Source organism: Scomber japonicus, chromosome 6 (genome assembly GCF_027409825.1).
Source record: "Scomber japonicus isolate fScoJap1 chromosome 6, fScoJap1.pri, whole genome shotgun sequence".
Classification (NCBI taxonomy): domain Eukaryota; kingdom Metazoa; phylum Chordata; class Actinopteri; order Scombriformes; family Scombridae; genus Scomber; species Scomber japonicus.
The window spans coordinates 5787887-5804642 of record NC_070583.1 but is presented as its reverse complement, the minus strand read 5'-3'; the positions used below and the strand labels follow the sequence as shown (position 1 = coordinate 5804642).

The window sequence follows — 16756 nt, the reverse complement described above, 5'->3', positions numbered from 1 at the left end:
GCACTTCAACAAGAAGGAAAAGGTCCAGCCACAGACCCAAAGCACAACACGAGAACCTCTCCACACCTTTGTTTCTCCTCTCTCCACTAACTCATCTTATTATTGTTAGCGTGGAGAATCTGAGAACTTATTGATCCCAATATCCATTTCTCACCAGGGATCAGAACGACTGCAAAGCCACTTAAAAGCTATTGATTGCGGCTTGGAGAGCCAGGCCCCAATGAGCCTCATTTACAGCGAGCTGGAACAACCTCCACTGACCAACAAGTCACACACAGCCTGCACAAAGAGCAGAGGTCCAGCTGTTGTCTCTTTAACACAGTCATTAGTGGACAAGTCAATACAAGATGCATGAGGAAGCTTCAGTTCAGCTGAAGGTACATTAAATATATTCTCTGTATTTTATTAACAGCTTAACTTTGATATTGTTTTTTTATTCTGTATGGTTTTATTGTTTTAATGTCTTTTTGAGTTTTGTTAAAAGCACTAGTAAAGCAAGTAAATGTATTATTGTTATTATTATTTATAATAATTATTATCCACATTAGAAAACAGACTAACAAACAAACTAAATCAGGCCTTAAACTGTAGCTTATATATTTAATGCACAAAGTGCTACAGTTTTAATTCTCACTTATATGACTATATGTTACTCAGCTGCATCAAAGTCAGTTGGTTAAAATAATAACACATCTCTGTCCGTTCTCTGTACATTTACACCAGGTCAAAGATGGATTATAGAGGTGGAAACAACACTATTATTTTTTATGTTTTAAAAAAATAAAGAGTGGGTTATGTCTTTGGTATACACAATAAAAGGTCACCTGACGTCAGATTCAAACAGGTAGCTAGACAACAGCTACAGTGCAGAACTGTTAATGTCAGTAAATATAGTAGTATTTCAAACAGTTTGTCATTTTTGCCATTTACTAAGCACATATTCATTCTGAACTGTTTGGTTTGGTGTGTGACTTTCCTCAGTTCATTAAATAGTAACTGGACTGTACTTATAAAGCGCTTTTCTAGTCTTTCGACCACTCAAAACATTTTTACACTACATGTCTCATTCATACACTGTTGGTGCAGCTGTCGGGAGTAATTTGGGGTTCAGTATTTTGCCCAAACACACATGGACATGTGGACTGGACGAGCTGGAACCTAACCATCGATCTTACGATTAGAGGAAGACCTGCTCTACCTCTTGAGCCACAGCCGGCCCAGTATACCCCCCCCCCCCCCCCCCCAAAAAAAAAGACTGTCAAAATAGTTTAATAATCCACTTACCTGCGGAACAATAATTCTAGTGCTCGAGTTTCACCAGGAACATCGTGGCAGCGCTCCAGGTTGTTAGTTTCTTTCATATTGCGTGTAGGTACAGTGTATTTATTCATTCACACCTCACATCTGCATTCATTTTTTAGCCGGAGGCAAATCAATTAGCCCATTCTGAACAGGCACTGCAGCAGGCTTCAATTTATAACTTCATCTTTACAAATTTAGGCCAGTTTACTCAGAAGTAAACTTATTGAAACAGCAATATTTTTATTCTGATTCCAATAATGTAGAAACAACATATGTTTGTAATGATGTTTAGTAAAATCAAGTGAAATAGAAGTTTTGTTTAATAACTTCTGTAGTTTTATGCAACAAAATAGCCCCACCAAACTGAAACCCAAGACCTTCATATGCATCATGTAACAAATGAAGCTGAAACACTAAAATAAACAGAAACACATGACTTCTCCTGCTAAGTTCCACACTTCTTCTTCACCTGTGCATGTCTATAAATGAATCTCTGGAAGCTTGTTGGGTTAAATCAATAGAATCACAGAGATTTGGGGAGATATACATCCACTGTGTTAATTGCTTTGACCGCAGGGGCTGGCACTGCTTGGAAGGATTACATTTAATCCAGATGGCCATTCACTCACAGTGAGAAACAACAAAGCTCTGACTGAGATAAGGCTTGCTCTCAACAGGTCAAGCTTCCTTAATCATCCGGCAGTGTTCTCTCTGTCTCTGCAACGCAAACATTCTGTTCAATGACTGCTTCCAAACTATTTCACAGAGCAGCCGAGCGGCTCGATCCAGGCTGCGTATTATGTGGTGGGATCAGCACTGAGGAAGAGATGAGACACAGGGTAAATATTTGGATGGGGCTGGGTGCAAATTCAAGACAGCAGAGAGAGCATTTCCACATGTGGCTTCATCACACAATGCTTTAGTTAAGGGCTGCTTGCCAGATGTCTTATGCAATGCAACGCAGAATTTGGGGGGGTGCTACCATACTAATGTAGTGTGGTCTTGAATACTGAGTACAAACTGTGCTTCCTATCTACTCTGAATACTTGGTGTCTCACCAATGAGGAGCTTTGGAACGTGAGATTAAAATACCATCAACAAAATGTATTATGTTACCTCCACCTATAACTATGAACTATAAAGACCAAGCATAAAGAAATAATAAGACAACAGAGAAGGGGGAAAGAGGGCTAAGCTGATATATCAATAAGAAATTGATCAAATCGGTAGATTTATAACTGAGTCTGCTAGTTATAAACCATTTCCAAGGACACTGATAGAGCAAAAACAACCAGTTCATACCTTTGTTGTAACATTAACATTATCCTGTTATTGCCACTTGAAGTCACAGTCAGCAAAAGTTACAATAACTAACTTTAATGGAGTTTCTTAACACATAAGATAATCCTTTATCAGGTCCCATGATGGAGAAATGTACAGTGTTACAGCAAAGCAGCAGAGTGGATAGAAAAAATAGAAGAGCATCAATAAAATAATAAAGAGCAATAAGAACAATAGGAAATAAAAATAAATAACAGCAGTGTTGGGGGTACTTGAATTACTTTTCTGATGTAACGAGTAACCTAACACGTTAGATCCATTATTTAAGTACTTAGTTGTTTAGCTACATTTTCAACAAGGTAATCGGTTATTATTTCTAACTCACAGAGAATTCCAGCAGCAGACAGCTGCAGTTTTCAGGTGTGATAAACCTACCACCCAAAAGCAGAAAAAGTTAACTAGCTAGAAAGTTTAATGGAGCATTTAGGCGCTAAAGAGGCAGACATTTTTCTCAGTGGTTGGTGGAAACCAAAACAGAGCTAAAAGGATATTGAGGGGATTGACTATTACAGTCATATAGGACCTGCTTGAAAATGAGATGGTACACTCAAGGGGTTACTCCTGTTCAATTCAATTCAATTTATATAGCACAACAAAAGTTGTCTCAAGGCACTTTTCACAAAGATCATGTCTAGACTGTACTCTAATTTAATTGAAAGAGATCCAACATTCCACCATAATAAAGTCTCACTGAGAATATAAGGCTTACATGTTATAGGTGGGTAGAAACACAGCTTGAACGGATGCTAATGTTCCCCCATGTCTGCTGGATGTGTAAATAGTCAACTGCTTGTTAACACGTATGCTGTTAACATTATAGTGTAATAATATGTCAGTGCTGTGCTTTCAGGTTGTTCGAGGTAGCCAAAAAATACTGCAGCTTTAAAAGAGGAAATTAATATTTAATACTGGAGAAATGAGTTGGCAGAGTCTTATGTGCCAACTTTCAGAATTTGACAGTATTCAGTCACTCAATGCTACACACATATTTCAGTTGGTGCTCGAAACTATTAAGATTCCATATACAGATACTGATGCTGCTGAGTTAAACTATATTACTAAACTGTGGGAATCTTTAATATTCTAGCAGTATAAGCAAACTGACTGTAGGGCCCTGTTAGAAACTTTTTGTTCACTTGGACCTGGCGGCTAGGAGATCCGCTTCTGTATGCTGGAGTTCCAGTCCAGGAGGGAAGAGACAGCAAGCAAACAATAATATAAACCCTGCAGCTGGCTTTGATGCAGGAGAAGCACACTAATAACCTGCAGATGTACACAGAATAAATCTCAGCAAATGAGCTTCAATACGCACTGGCTGTCAACAAGAAATGTAAGGTTTGGTGTTAGGAGACTGATGTTAACCATTTCACACACACACACATGCACACACACATGCACAAATATTTACTGCATCCAGGATATGTAAACAGGAGTGCAGGCACATGTGAGAAGCATTGACAAGCATGCTGATAACTGATGATGGTTGGATATGTGACCTGCACAGTGCACACTGACATATGGCAGCCGGGTTATATACAGTATGTAGATTCCTCTTTTATAATGTGCAGAAATAAAAGTCTTACAATGAGACATTGTGTTTCAGCAGTTAGCTCATACACAGTGGAGCTATTGATTAAAAACAGCTGGCTGCAGTGACTGGGTGCACTATGTAAAAAGCCCTCGCCTCAAGGTACGCTCACATTCAATGACATTACCCCACACTCAGCCTGAAAAAAAGGATGCAATGTCACAGTTCAGACGTGGGTGACTAATAAACCTTCAGCAGAAGAATAAAAAACTGTAAACAATCCTTGAAAGTGATCTAGTAGTGTAATATTTTACTAAATGGGCTGATCAAAATAACTTCTAACTAACCAAACACAGTGCATCAGTGTTTCTGCTGGTCATATGATCAAAGCTGACCAAAGGTGAATTGTGACCTGAACTGAACTGAAACAGGAACCTCCTCAGTCTTACATGCTTCCATTGAAGTAAATGGGAAACTGAGCAAATATTTGTGGGACAGGAGTGTAATCTGATCGTATCTTTGTGGTGGAGTTGCAAAGACTGAGCATTGATTGTATCTAAAAACACTCCCTATTTACTTTAGAGTGCACTATATTTACCCTCCGCCATTTTATAAGTGTCTGAATGCTGAGTGTATAAATATCTCCACTATATTTTGCCCTCAAATATTCCACCATGGAATGAAAAACGTAGTGTTCATGGCATGTACATGTACTGTCTGCTAACAATCCCACAATGCAATGCGCTCCACATTTTAAAGATGTAAAAACAATCGTCACATGACTCTAAAGCTGATTGTGACGACACAAAATGATGATTATTGTTGAGTTAACTATGTATTGTTTATTATATATGGAGTAGCGAATGAGTGAATAAAGCCAGGTTTATAGTACTGTGTCAACTTGACACTGGAGGTACGCCATTACCTCGAGGGAAGGGAATGATGGTACACCATTACCTCGAGGGAAGGGAGTGACTGTCATTACTCTTCTGTTAGCAAACATCAGTTCTGGAAAAGTATGCTTTCGTTTTCCCTCGAGGCAATCCCTCTTATCACGAGATCGATTTGATGGCAAATGTATATTTCTTAAAATTAAAGATTAAAACTAGTAAGTCTATAATGAGTAGGAACAGTGCTCTAGTAGGAACAGTACTCAAGTACTATGACATTACCTCAAGATTCAGTTACTAGCTGAGGACAACCAAGAGACAAAATTAAAAGCTGCAGAAAAAGCTTGAAAGTGGGCCTTTAGACAAATACCTCTACACACTTTGCTGTTGCCAGTAAAAATCCACTTAAACTTTCCTTTTAAAAACCCCTATAGTCAATACATATTTAGTCTGTTTCATTTACCCAAAACATTAATGGCAAACAGATTTTGGTGTCACTAGGTCTGTCACTTTTGTCGGACGATATATTGTCTCAGAAATAATTGCGATAAACGATATTATTGTCATTTGAAGATGATTTTATACCACTGATATAATGATAATATAATAGTATAATAATGTAAGGGGGGCGGGGGTGAGATTGGAGAGTGGGCTCTACACTTGTGTAAAAACACAGACTGTCATTATGGTTGGGGACAGAGTTATTTCCCTTTAATTCTTCTACAGTCTCCACTCAGGACGTACACAGTGAGGAATGGAGGACACTACTTGTTTAGCCAATGTGACATGAATAGTCTCTTAGCTGCTAATGTGAAGTGTGGCAATGTTGAGGTAAAAAAAAGATCAAGGTCATGTCCATGTATCATATGATATGTCCATATATAGACATGATGATGATGATGATATTACGTTATTGTACGATAAATCGATAATGTAATTATTGTGACAGGCACTAGGTGTCACTATTTTTCAAAACAGTTGTAAAGTAATGAACTAAAGTAAGAAAAACATTAAGTACAAACATCAGTTTGCGATTATTATAAAATACTGCAATTCCCAGAATGCATCAGGAACGGGTTGCAATTACAGTGTACTGTAATGTAGCAATGACTTTACTGTAAATACTTGACTATAAATGGAGGAAGTTATAATGACACTGCAGCATCTTTAAATGGACTGTACTTAGCTTCACTTTAAAGGTGGAATCCCATGAAGAGCACAGAAAGAGGGATTTTGTTTCTCTGCTCTGCCATCGTGTCTGTAGTTTCCATTTGTTTGTGGTCAGACACATTTTTCCAACACCCCCCCCCCCCCCCCCCCGAAAAAGAAAAGAAATTCCCTCTCCTTCTCTCACATCTTACACTGAATGTTTTCCGTACCAGTCATAAAGTTCTCTACTAGATGACGAATTGCCAAACTCATTCGTTCTTTGCGTCCCCCCCCTTTTTAGTTCCCCTGAAAAACGAATGGAAAAACAATCCGGAATGTTCTAGAAAAGCTTATTGGCTAAAAACTCCAAACTAGGTTAAAAGACAAAGCCACCGAGCACTATCGGAATGGGTCTAAACTTTTCCACAGAGAGAAAATCTAACCACATAACACATAAAAACACATATAATCTCATTCTGGTACTGCTGATGCTCATTTACACTGTGAGCCATTCTAATGCTACCACTCCTGTACACCCTCCACCCCACAGTTCACACTCTGCCTTGGCTATTTAGGTTTCACTGAGTGTGCAGATTCTGGCCCTTGGGTGTTGTGTTGTTCTGCTGATTTGCAAGTCACTGCTTTTATGTGCGCAAGCAGACACTTCCTGCTGGAGTGGCAGACAGGAAATGCTGTTGATGCTGTATTGAAACATTACTGTTGCATGATAACACAGGCTATACATCCACATACACACACACACACACACACACACACACACACAAAACTAAACACATAAATATACACTACTGATGACATTCAGAGATAGAGTAATAACAGCCTTAACAAGAACACAAACCTAATCATAACTGCTGCAGTACTTTGTTTGCGTGTCTACTTGCCAGCAATGTGAACCTGAAAATGTCATGTAAAATTTTATGTTAGAATTGTACAGTATGGGTCCCAGCATTTAGAAACCTCGGGATACTAATTTGCATATGTTGGGCAATTAGTGATTACCATCAGGGCCACTAGACTATTGCGATCAGACGAATGTATCAGCAGTTGGTGATTGGCTAAGTCCATTGCTGTTTGGTTTTTTGATTTATTTCAGGGGAGATTTTTTGCTCGACTGTAACCAACTTATACTTCTACTGTTATAGAAGTAGTGCTGCTACTTCAAGGGATAGTTCAGTGTGTGTGTAGTGAGAGAGAGATGAATAAATGGAGAAATAGAGAAGACAGAGAGATAGACAGAGATAGAAAGAGAGACAGGGGGATAGAGAGAAAGATTCAATGAAGGAATTAGTGCCTCTTAGACCATCCTCTCAAGACCAGTTTATTTTCAAGGTAAACGTTTCCATTTGCAGATCTACACCTAGAAGGATGTTCCCCAAAAAAACTTTCAAGTACACACATGGTCTTGCATTTTATGTGTTAGTCTCTTTGGTGTCAATGCGACCGATAAGTATTTAGTATGGACAATAACAGCCACCATGACTGAACAGAAAAGATGTTACAGGAAAGTACTCAGAAACCTGGAAAGACCTTCAGGCTTTGTGCTTGAGAGTAATAAATCTGCCAGAGATGTTTGGACAGCAGCTCAACAGGAGAGAGGTCAAGCCTGGAAAATACAAGTTAACAGCCGACGGACAGACATTCTCCAGACTTTATCACCACTAAAATCACACACCAAATAAACTTAAAGAACACATCACCAGTTTTTAACCCGTATTTCATATCGACAATTAGGGGTGGTGGATATGGCAAAAATATCATATCATGGTGTTTTTCAGGCAGGATCACGATCCAAAATCTTATCACAATTCTTCTGCATGTTGGTTTTTAGACTATTTTACAAGTTACTTAACAGTGCACAAGATTCAAGATCACCTGATAGAATTAGTCTTAGTTTAGGGGCTCACACATAAAACATAAAAACATACACCCATGAAAGACTCAAATAAAATTACATTAAAACACAAAGAATTCCACAAATAAATAAAAGCAGTTGTGCAAGGCTGCATTAAAAAGTAATGACAGTCTATTTGACCTCATTTAAAATGAATATTGCAGTGTGAAACTAAACTAACAGAACAACTAAATTCATTTCACGCCTGAAAAGTAAACAGTTGATGTTGGCACCAACACAGTAACACGCCTAAGCTGCAATCACACTATCTCAAAAGTTAGCAGGCCAGCTAACACTTAAATGGTTGGGTTTACCTGCAGCTCAGCAGTTGGATTAACATGATGTGCAGCAGGTGGGCTTCCTAGCAAGACATAAAAACTGCTGTAGATTTCACAAACAAGCTACCAAGCATCCAATTTGTGAGCTAACTGGTTACCTGGCGAAGTGACGACGCTCAACAACTACCATTAAAAAACAGTTTGGTCTCCTGATGTGAACCATGCAGATAGTTTACAGAATACTAACTATCTCTCTATAAAGGCAGATCATGCAGACATTTAAATAGTTCATGATCTAACATCATCATATGGCACACCCGTGTTGACAATGATTATAATAAAATATTGTCTCTGTATTCCAACAATTGACATTTCAGACTGATGGAACTACAGTTGCTCTTTTCCTAGATCCTCAGCTCATTTTAGCTGCGACAGATAACAAGGTGAAGTCATCCTGTTACGAGTGGTAAGATGATGCTTTACAGTAATATACTCAAAATTAGTGCTCTAAGCTCAGACATACAGTATGCAACCCAACGAGCGGAGCTGCAGAGCATGTCACCTGATATGCTCAGCTTGAGGAAAAGGATTTAATAAAACATATTCTGCTCCAAAAATAGTGGGTTCCTTCCCAGGATATGAGGAGGCTTTGACGTCTGACAAGAACATCACTGCTGAGGCACAGAGCAGAGCACTGATGCACACGTGCAAAGAAATTCATGTGCTTTTAAGAGCGTGTCGGACATTCACGGAGAGGGCGGTGGCTGGATCCCAGGCTCCTCCTCCTGTCCACATGTGAAAGTGTCCTTGAGCAAGCAACTGAAGTAAGTCAGACAAAAAATGCTATGTGGATTCATCGTCCACTGAAAATAGTCCTGTGTGAGCAACATTTGCTAACAACAGTGCCAGATGAAATGTTCTATTTGAAAGATTTATGTTTTCAGTGGGAACCAATGGACTTTAGGGCTGTGAGCTATAGACATGTTAAGGAAAAGTCAAGAACAAACAGGTTGGTTTGGTTTTCATATTTCTTAAGGCTGGTATTATTCCAGATATGCCTTAATGTCAAAAAATTCAGGTGATGTTTAAGGCATTACAAAAATCTATTAACAGCAAAGTGACTGGCCTTTTACTGGCAGAGTTTTAAATGAAGGGCATTTAGATGAGTCATTCTCCTTTCAGGACCTCATATAATAAAACTAAATATGATCCATTGGGTAGCTTTAAGGCAATGACTTTCACAATAAAATGATGATCATATGTGGTAAAAGCTTCTGGTCAGTACTCACCCGTCTGGTGTTGTCCAGGACCTTGGGGTCAGGCCGGCCATAGTTGGGGGGATTGGCATGGGGGTCATAGCCCAGTCTGGACAACATGGGGGCCACGACAGCCATGTCCCTCACCACGTCGGCTGGAATCTTCCCCACCCACTTGGACAAGGCCTCCACATTGACAGGCTTGATGACCTGATCTGTAGACCTCTCCACCCTGGCAAGAAGACAAAAAAAATGTTGGTTTGAGCTGTGATCTTAAGTAGAAAGTCACTTGGTCATGCTGAGACAGAAGGAACAGTAGGATGTGGAGATTGTAAGGGCCTGGCAGCTCCATAACAGAGAGTATACCCAACGTTCTCATCTCAAGTGGACCAATGAAGCACCAGCTGGGTATTTCTTGTTATGTGGCAATGGTTAATTGGAATGCATTTTACATAATGTGCTACTGAACATCATGTTGTTTAAACCTCTTATAAAGTGCATTAATTCAATGACAACTATAAATTGATAACAGGACTTATGGCGGTGGTGGTGATTATCTACAGAACCAAACATCTAATGTAATCAAAAGCATTACCACACACCATCCCAAGTAGTAGCTCTGCAGTTCTGCCTACCACTGATCATTGCAACAAGATCATTCTCTGGTAATAAAGGATCTTATTCTTGAACATAGTTTGGATATGGTTGGGTTACATGAAAAATGGCTTAACCAAATGTTTTCCTTCCCTTGAATTAAGATTCCTCTAATTCTCATGTCCATGTAGTTCAGGCAAATTAACAATGTGGGGGTGTCACCTTAATATGGTGTTGGGCATAATCTTATATCCGGATATAGGTTATTAATATCCCAAAAATAATACTTATCCCGAATTCCGATATAGCACATCTTAGTACAACGATAGTGTCCAATACTTCACCTGGTTCACCCTAGGATTACTCCACTGAAAGTGTCCTAACCATGGTGTAAAAGATCTTCTACTTGCTATACATTCAGATTCCACTGCTGTGCTTCTATTACTGAATCTCAGTACAGCCCTTTGACACCATACTCATCATCACCACACCTATACTCATAGACTAAATCGTGAGTTTGGTGTCTCTGGCCTTGTCCTTATTTGAAAGAACACTGTGTCTGCTATTATAACATTACATCTAAATTATCTTATGTTTAATTATAATATAATTATTGGCCCTCTGCTTTTCTCCGTATTTCGCTTCTTGGCCAAATTATACGTAGTTATCGAATAAGTTTCCATTGCTACGTGATGAGTTACCACCTCATAGTCTTACCATTGTTAGCCTAGCTTGTCCCCAAATGGCCTAGTTCACCACAGAGCAGCCTGCCCCTCACTTCTGTTCACTGTAAGCATCTAATTGGCTGTAATTGGATCATGAGACCCTATTAAAGATGGCTTCCTGGCCTCCCTCACTCAGCAGGCTCCTGTTAAATATACTGAATAAATGACCTCTCACTGTATCAACTCAATCTGCTGTCAACATGCATCACATTTCAGATGATTTCTCTTCCATGCTCAGCCTGTCTTGCCCTCTTAAAACAGTAATCAAACTCAGCATGAAAGCTGAACAAAGTTTCTTGCAGCACAGTTCTCCAGTTTAATCTCTCTGACTGTGCCAAAGAGGAAATATTGTTAAGTGCAAGGTCATCAAGTGACTCGCTAAACACGACATCTGAAATGCTTCACAGTAGCAGAGCTTCAGCATTTAAAATTGGCTTTGTGAAGTTCATCAACCCCAATTATTTGTTTTTAGAAAAATCTTAAACCCCTGTTGTCTCTGGAATGCTAATGAATAATGCTCCACCTGTTCTTTTCCTCCATAAACTATGGGTGTTGGAGCTTTTTTTTTTAAATGAGCCATTATGTTGTACCAAGGTTAAATTATTCATTGCCTGAAATGAAATATTCAACAAGCGAGGGGGTTGGAGCTGCTGGACTGCAGCTTTTGTTTTCTGAAATGAGCAAAGCGTACCACTTCTGACCAGCAGAAGGGTTGTGGTGTCATATCTATGATTATGTAGACCACCGCACTCTTTATAATTATCAACCAAACAAAGGCTGCATTGATAGCATCCTCTTGGTAGAGAGCATTAGTAGAGTAAACCTTTGACTTGGATGTGTCTGATGAACAGCTGAGACACATTCAGACATTAAAGAGCTCCAAACACCAGAAAACATCAAAGTCAGATTGAACATGGGGTGTGTCAAAGCTGGGTAAAGACTTCTAAAAAGAGATTCGACTCTGGCTGCCAACCTTTGTTCCTCGATTTTACACTTTTAACTGTCAAAGGCTAAAAGTAAAGATCAATCTTTTTGAAAATTGTCAATTCATTTTCAACTAATCTGCTCACCCCAAACACTGATGTGTTAGAGTTATTGTGTGCAGTGACACAGCCATGTAGTGGAACTTAGTACCAGATTCAATTTATATGGCTAACAGATAAATACATATCATGGGGTTTTGTATGAGTGGTTGGCTGAACCGTTATCTTACTTATTTACACTCCAGTTTGGTTTAATGGTCCTGACAACTTTAGTTAGGGTTAGGGTTCTATTTGGAAATAAGAGAAAAAAGCCACATCAGTTCTTAATAACCACTAAATTATGTGACCATACATTAAATAACACAAATAAGGTTTTAAAAATAAGACATGTAATGTCTTAGTTATGTATTCAGGGTTCTCCTTTCCCACAGATACAGTGTCAACCATTCCACTGATCTACACGAGGCAGAGAGAGTATGGTGGTTGGTATGGAAAAACAAGCCTTTACATGCTAATGGAGGCTCATGTACTAAGAGTAGTGAGTTAATATATGTTCACAGGTAGTTGTTTCAAAATCAGAAAGCACATTAGATATAAGGTGATATATATATATTCGAGGATAGATATATAGATTTGAAATTAGTGTGATATACATACATATACGAGTGTTGCAGCTAGCCACGCAGTTAAACTTTATCTGCTAAGCCTTTTGTACAAACTGGCAGTGTCATTTTTTAAATCTTTTTACGTTAATGAAACGACAGCTGCAGCATGTAATTTACTTTTCACACACTGGGGATGACTGTGTTCCAAATACTGACGAAGGCTGAAACTGAGTTTTAATGGAGCAGTATGGGGCCGGTTATTTGCTCTAAATTTTTACTTCTCTAATCCCTCACAGTCTGCGATTATTAAAAATAATTAGAGGTACTGTCTAATACACACAAACACACAAATAAAAACAGAATGCCAATTACTGAGTGTCTATGTTCACTCTGATGCTTTCATATTCCCCAAACGGCCAGCATGAAGATCATTTCATTCTTGTTAAAATAAAAAGCCTCCTCTCCCCTGCTGCAACCAAAAAGCCACCTCTTATCCTCCCCCTGGCTGTTTCCACCTCTCTGTCAGGTTTCTCTCTCTTTCCACAAACACATATACACACACACACACACACACACACACACACACATCTACTTACTGTCTGTAGTCCGGTGTCTCCATCCCTATGTGTCCTGCCTGACTCTATACCTCAATATGGCAATTCACTTTCCTCTAATCCATTTACTTTGCAATTGAATCTTTACACTGTATGGGTATAGTCTCCTGCATGATTAATAGAGTGAGCTGGTTTTGTCCTCTCAGGAGGACGGTGGGGATGGTTCTCTGAGAGACGGGCCCTGATCCAAATATCCACTCTCCAACAAATGGGTAGAGAATCACTTTAGGTAACTCCATCAAGACCCAAGAGGCTGCTAAGTGTTGACATGGAGCATAAACTGATAAAGACAAAGGCTGAGCAGAGCTAGTGAATGTAGCTCAGCTTCAACATCACGCTAGATGCAGGCAACCTTCACGATCAAAGAACAGAGGATTTCTTCCACCAACACATAAATGCAAACACACACAAACCGCAATGTAGAAGAGCAAACAGAAACGAGGTTATGGTTCAGCGATGAGTCAGTTTTCTGTCAGCAGTAATGTCAAACCACCCACAAATCTCTACACTACAGTAAACATAGATTTTCTTATAAACTAGATCTATATCATACATCAACATTAGACACATTTTTGTCTATAGTAATGAATTTAAAGAGTGTTTTACAGGAAACTGACACGGTAGCATCAATGTAGCTGACAAAAGACTTTCATGATTCAAGCAGTGTCAGATATTGGATCATATACTGTAAGTAGTCAGTCTGTATTCTACAGGCATAGCTGGCCCAGTTGTGATATCCTCATCCTCCTCACCAATCAAAACAGTCCCATGGAAACAGAAATGTTATGACACCCTTTTTAATTTAAACTTTTGCCTGTTGAATGTCTTTAATGTGAAGCAGCAGGAAATGTTGCATTTCGCATTAGCAGTAATTCATTAATGAGATCATAACACCATATGCATGCATCAGTTCCTGACAATCACTTATGTATGTGAAGACAATCTGAATATTGTGTGGTGATGGTGGACTCCACCAATAACAATAAGGGAGACAATCTATGAATATAAATGTTTTGTTTCCTGTCATCAAGCTTAAATCATAAACACCCACACTGATGAGCACACTCTTTTTCTCTGCTTTAAATGTGATGTGACAAAAAGCCTTTCAGCCCATCACATGACCACTTCCCTTCAGGCTGCTGATGCTCTTAATGGCCTCCAGCTTGTCAATTATTCATCGCTGGGCCTCCTTTACCCAAGGTGGTGTTCTGTATCACCAGCGACTGATAAGAAAGAATCGAATAGAGACATAAGAGATCGCAAATAGGTCGGGAGGAGAGTAAGGTAGTTGGAATGGCTCCCTGTTCTGGGATAAGTAATGGAACGAGTCTCTCAGCGAGGCAAGGCCTCCACTAAATCAAGGCCAGGTAATTGATGTTAATGCTAAGATGAGGTCCCGCTCTGGGGCCTGGCTGCCCGCTGATAGAGATTTTCATGTAGATAGAGACCAGGGGCCGCGGGATGGTGGAGAGCAAGTGGTTGTAGTGGGCGAGAGGCATTTTCTTGCCAGGTGTCATGGGGGTTGACTTTAATGCACTGTGGCCAAAGTACTTGAGAGGAGGTGGGGCAAAATGCTTATGATGGTAAGAGGTATTTTTTAAAGTTTGGACACACCTTCCTGTTAACAACTTTTGACTGGTACTGTATGCTTCAGATAGATCTGGTCATTTGCTCATTGATGGAGGTTTCCTCAGTTGGAAAAACAACTGAGCCAATCAGAACTGTGATCTTGCTGTACTAGAAACACGGAAATTGTGATGAATAGAATATACAACACTACAATAATAGGGTTTGATACTCCAATTACCATGTAACCTATAAACTCATGGGTGGGATAGATACATCCCTCGTTACTGATTGGTTAGGGAAAAGAGAAAACGGCTAACGAACACCGTGTCAGACGGACTAATGATGAGAGAACTAAATGGCATTTCTGAATTACACTAGTAATTTAAAGCTGTGGCTTTGAAATGTGTGCTATGGAGGCCAGAGAGTCTACAGGGTCTAAATAAACAGCACATGTGCTGATTTTACAGATTAGCACAACTACAGGAAAACCAAAAGGCTTATCACTGTAGAATCATGCAAGAATGAAAATCTTTTAGGAATCAATGGCACCAAAAAATTCCCTGTTGTCTCTCAAAGCAACTTAGACTTTGTCTGTCTCTGATTGTGCCTGTGAAGTTGATTGTTTGATGTAGACATGAAGGACATAGCAGTGTCTCCATGCCTATCTTAAACGGTGCTCAAAGGGCTTCGGTTAAGGTCCCGATTCATTCATATTTGATGAGAATCAATTTGTTGAGGGGTGACGTGTGCACTGAATGATCACAGATTTGCATCTGGAACCCTAAGAGCTCTTGTTCTCTCCCCATGTGGATATTTAGTCTGTTTTGGCCTCATGGTTTCTTTCTATTTCAAGCTTTGCATTTTATTTTATATTTTATTCATACATGACCACTGAAGCACATTTTTCAGTGTCTGGAAACAGCTGCTGGTGAGTAAGAGACAAGTGGGATTTTTCCAGTGGCACTTTTGGCTGTGCTGATTTGCATTTCCATGACCACTTTGAACATGCACAGTTGTGCCAAGTCGCGTCCACAATGGACCATGTCCGCAGTCAGGCCAAAAAGTGTCTGACCCACCTCCAACATGTAACTCTCTGCCATGTTGGACTGACTCACTGAGTCAAACAGAGTCAAGCCAAGCCAGCACATGTATAGGAAAGACCTAACAGACTGTGACCTCTCTGAGAACCTCAAGAGTCCTTACTATTGAGTCGTAGCAGCTCAGTGTTGTAATAGCACGGCAGAAGAGCCCTCCAGAGTCTCCATGGTATCTAGACCTGAACCACAACACGCCTGACAGCGTCTTAAGACAAGCTTTTGAAATGAGTTCCTCTGCTTGGGAAAAATGTGTAGATTCATGTTTGGTATATTTAGAAGGATTAAGCCATCATCTAACCACTCAGTAGAATATTTAACAGCAACCTTCAAAATGACCATAAAGCTGATTAACACCTCCCTAAACCAGTTTAAATAGAAACAGGACATTCATCAAGGCAGGATATTTAGCACTGGGGTGTTGGGTTAGAGTCCATTAGTTTTAGCTACATGTACCTTATAAACTGAGAACTGAGTGTATATGACAGCACTTTTCATTCAAATTAGTTTTAGTTTATTGAGATCTTGTAATATTTTAAGATGTTGCAAATCTCTGTAGTAAAAGGTCACCCAAAATGTTTTTTTCAGGGCTAATAATATCAATTATTAGTAAAGAGGACCAAACCTGATATTAAGAATTGATACACACTTCCACTAAAAATGAAAAATTAGAGAACGCACAGTTTCATTTATTACAGGAAAACAGATTTTGAAAGCCTTTAATTAGTTTCAATAATTTAAATGCAGTGGTTAAAAAGTGATGTACTTAATACAATTATAATGTACTTGTACTTCACTTGAGTATTTCCATTTGATGCTACTTATACTTCCACTCCTCCACATTTGAAATATTGTACTTTCTACTACACTACATTTATTATGTGTTATATCTTGATCTAAAACATAATAACATAAT

General features: G+C 39.2%; 1 protein-coding gene across 2 annotated transcripts in view; it reads right to left on the bottom strand.

Moving 5' to 3' along the window:
- The window catches only part of tpst1 (tyrosylprotein sulfotransferase 1), a 44288-nt gene that overhangs the window by 7111 nt on the left and 20421 nt on the right, over positions 1-16756 (bottom strand). For both annotated transcript variants that reach the window (XM_053321320.1, XM_053321322.1), the window contains exon 3: positions 9690-9888. In XM_053321320.1, the coding sequence (XP_053177295.1) occupies positions 9690-9888 (199 nt within the window). The remainder of the gene's footprint in view (positions 1-9689; positions 9889-16756) is intronic.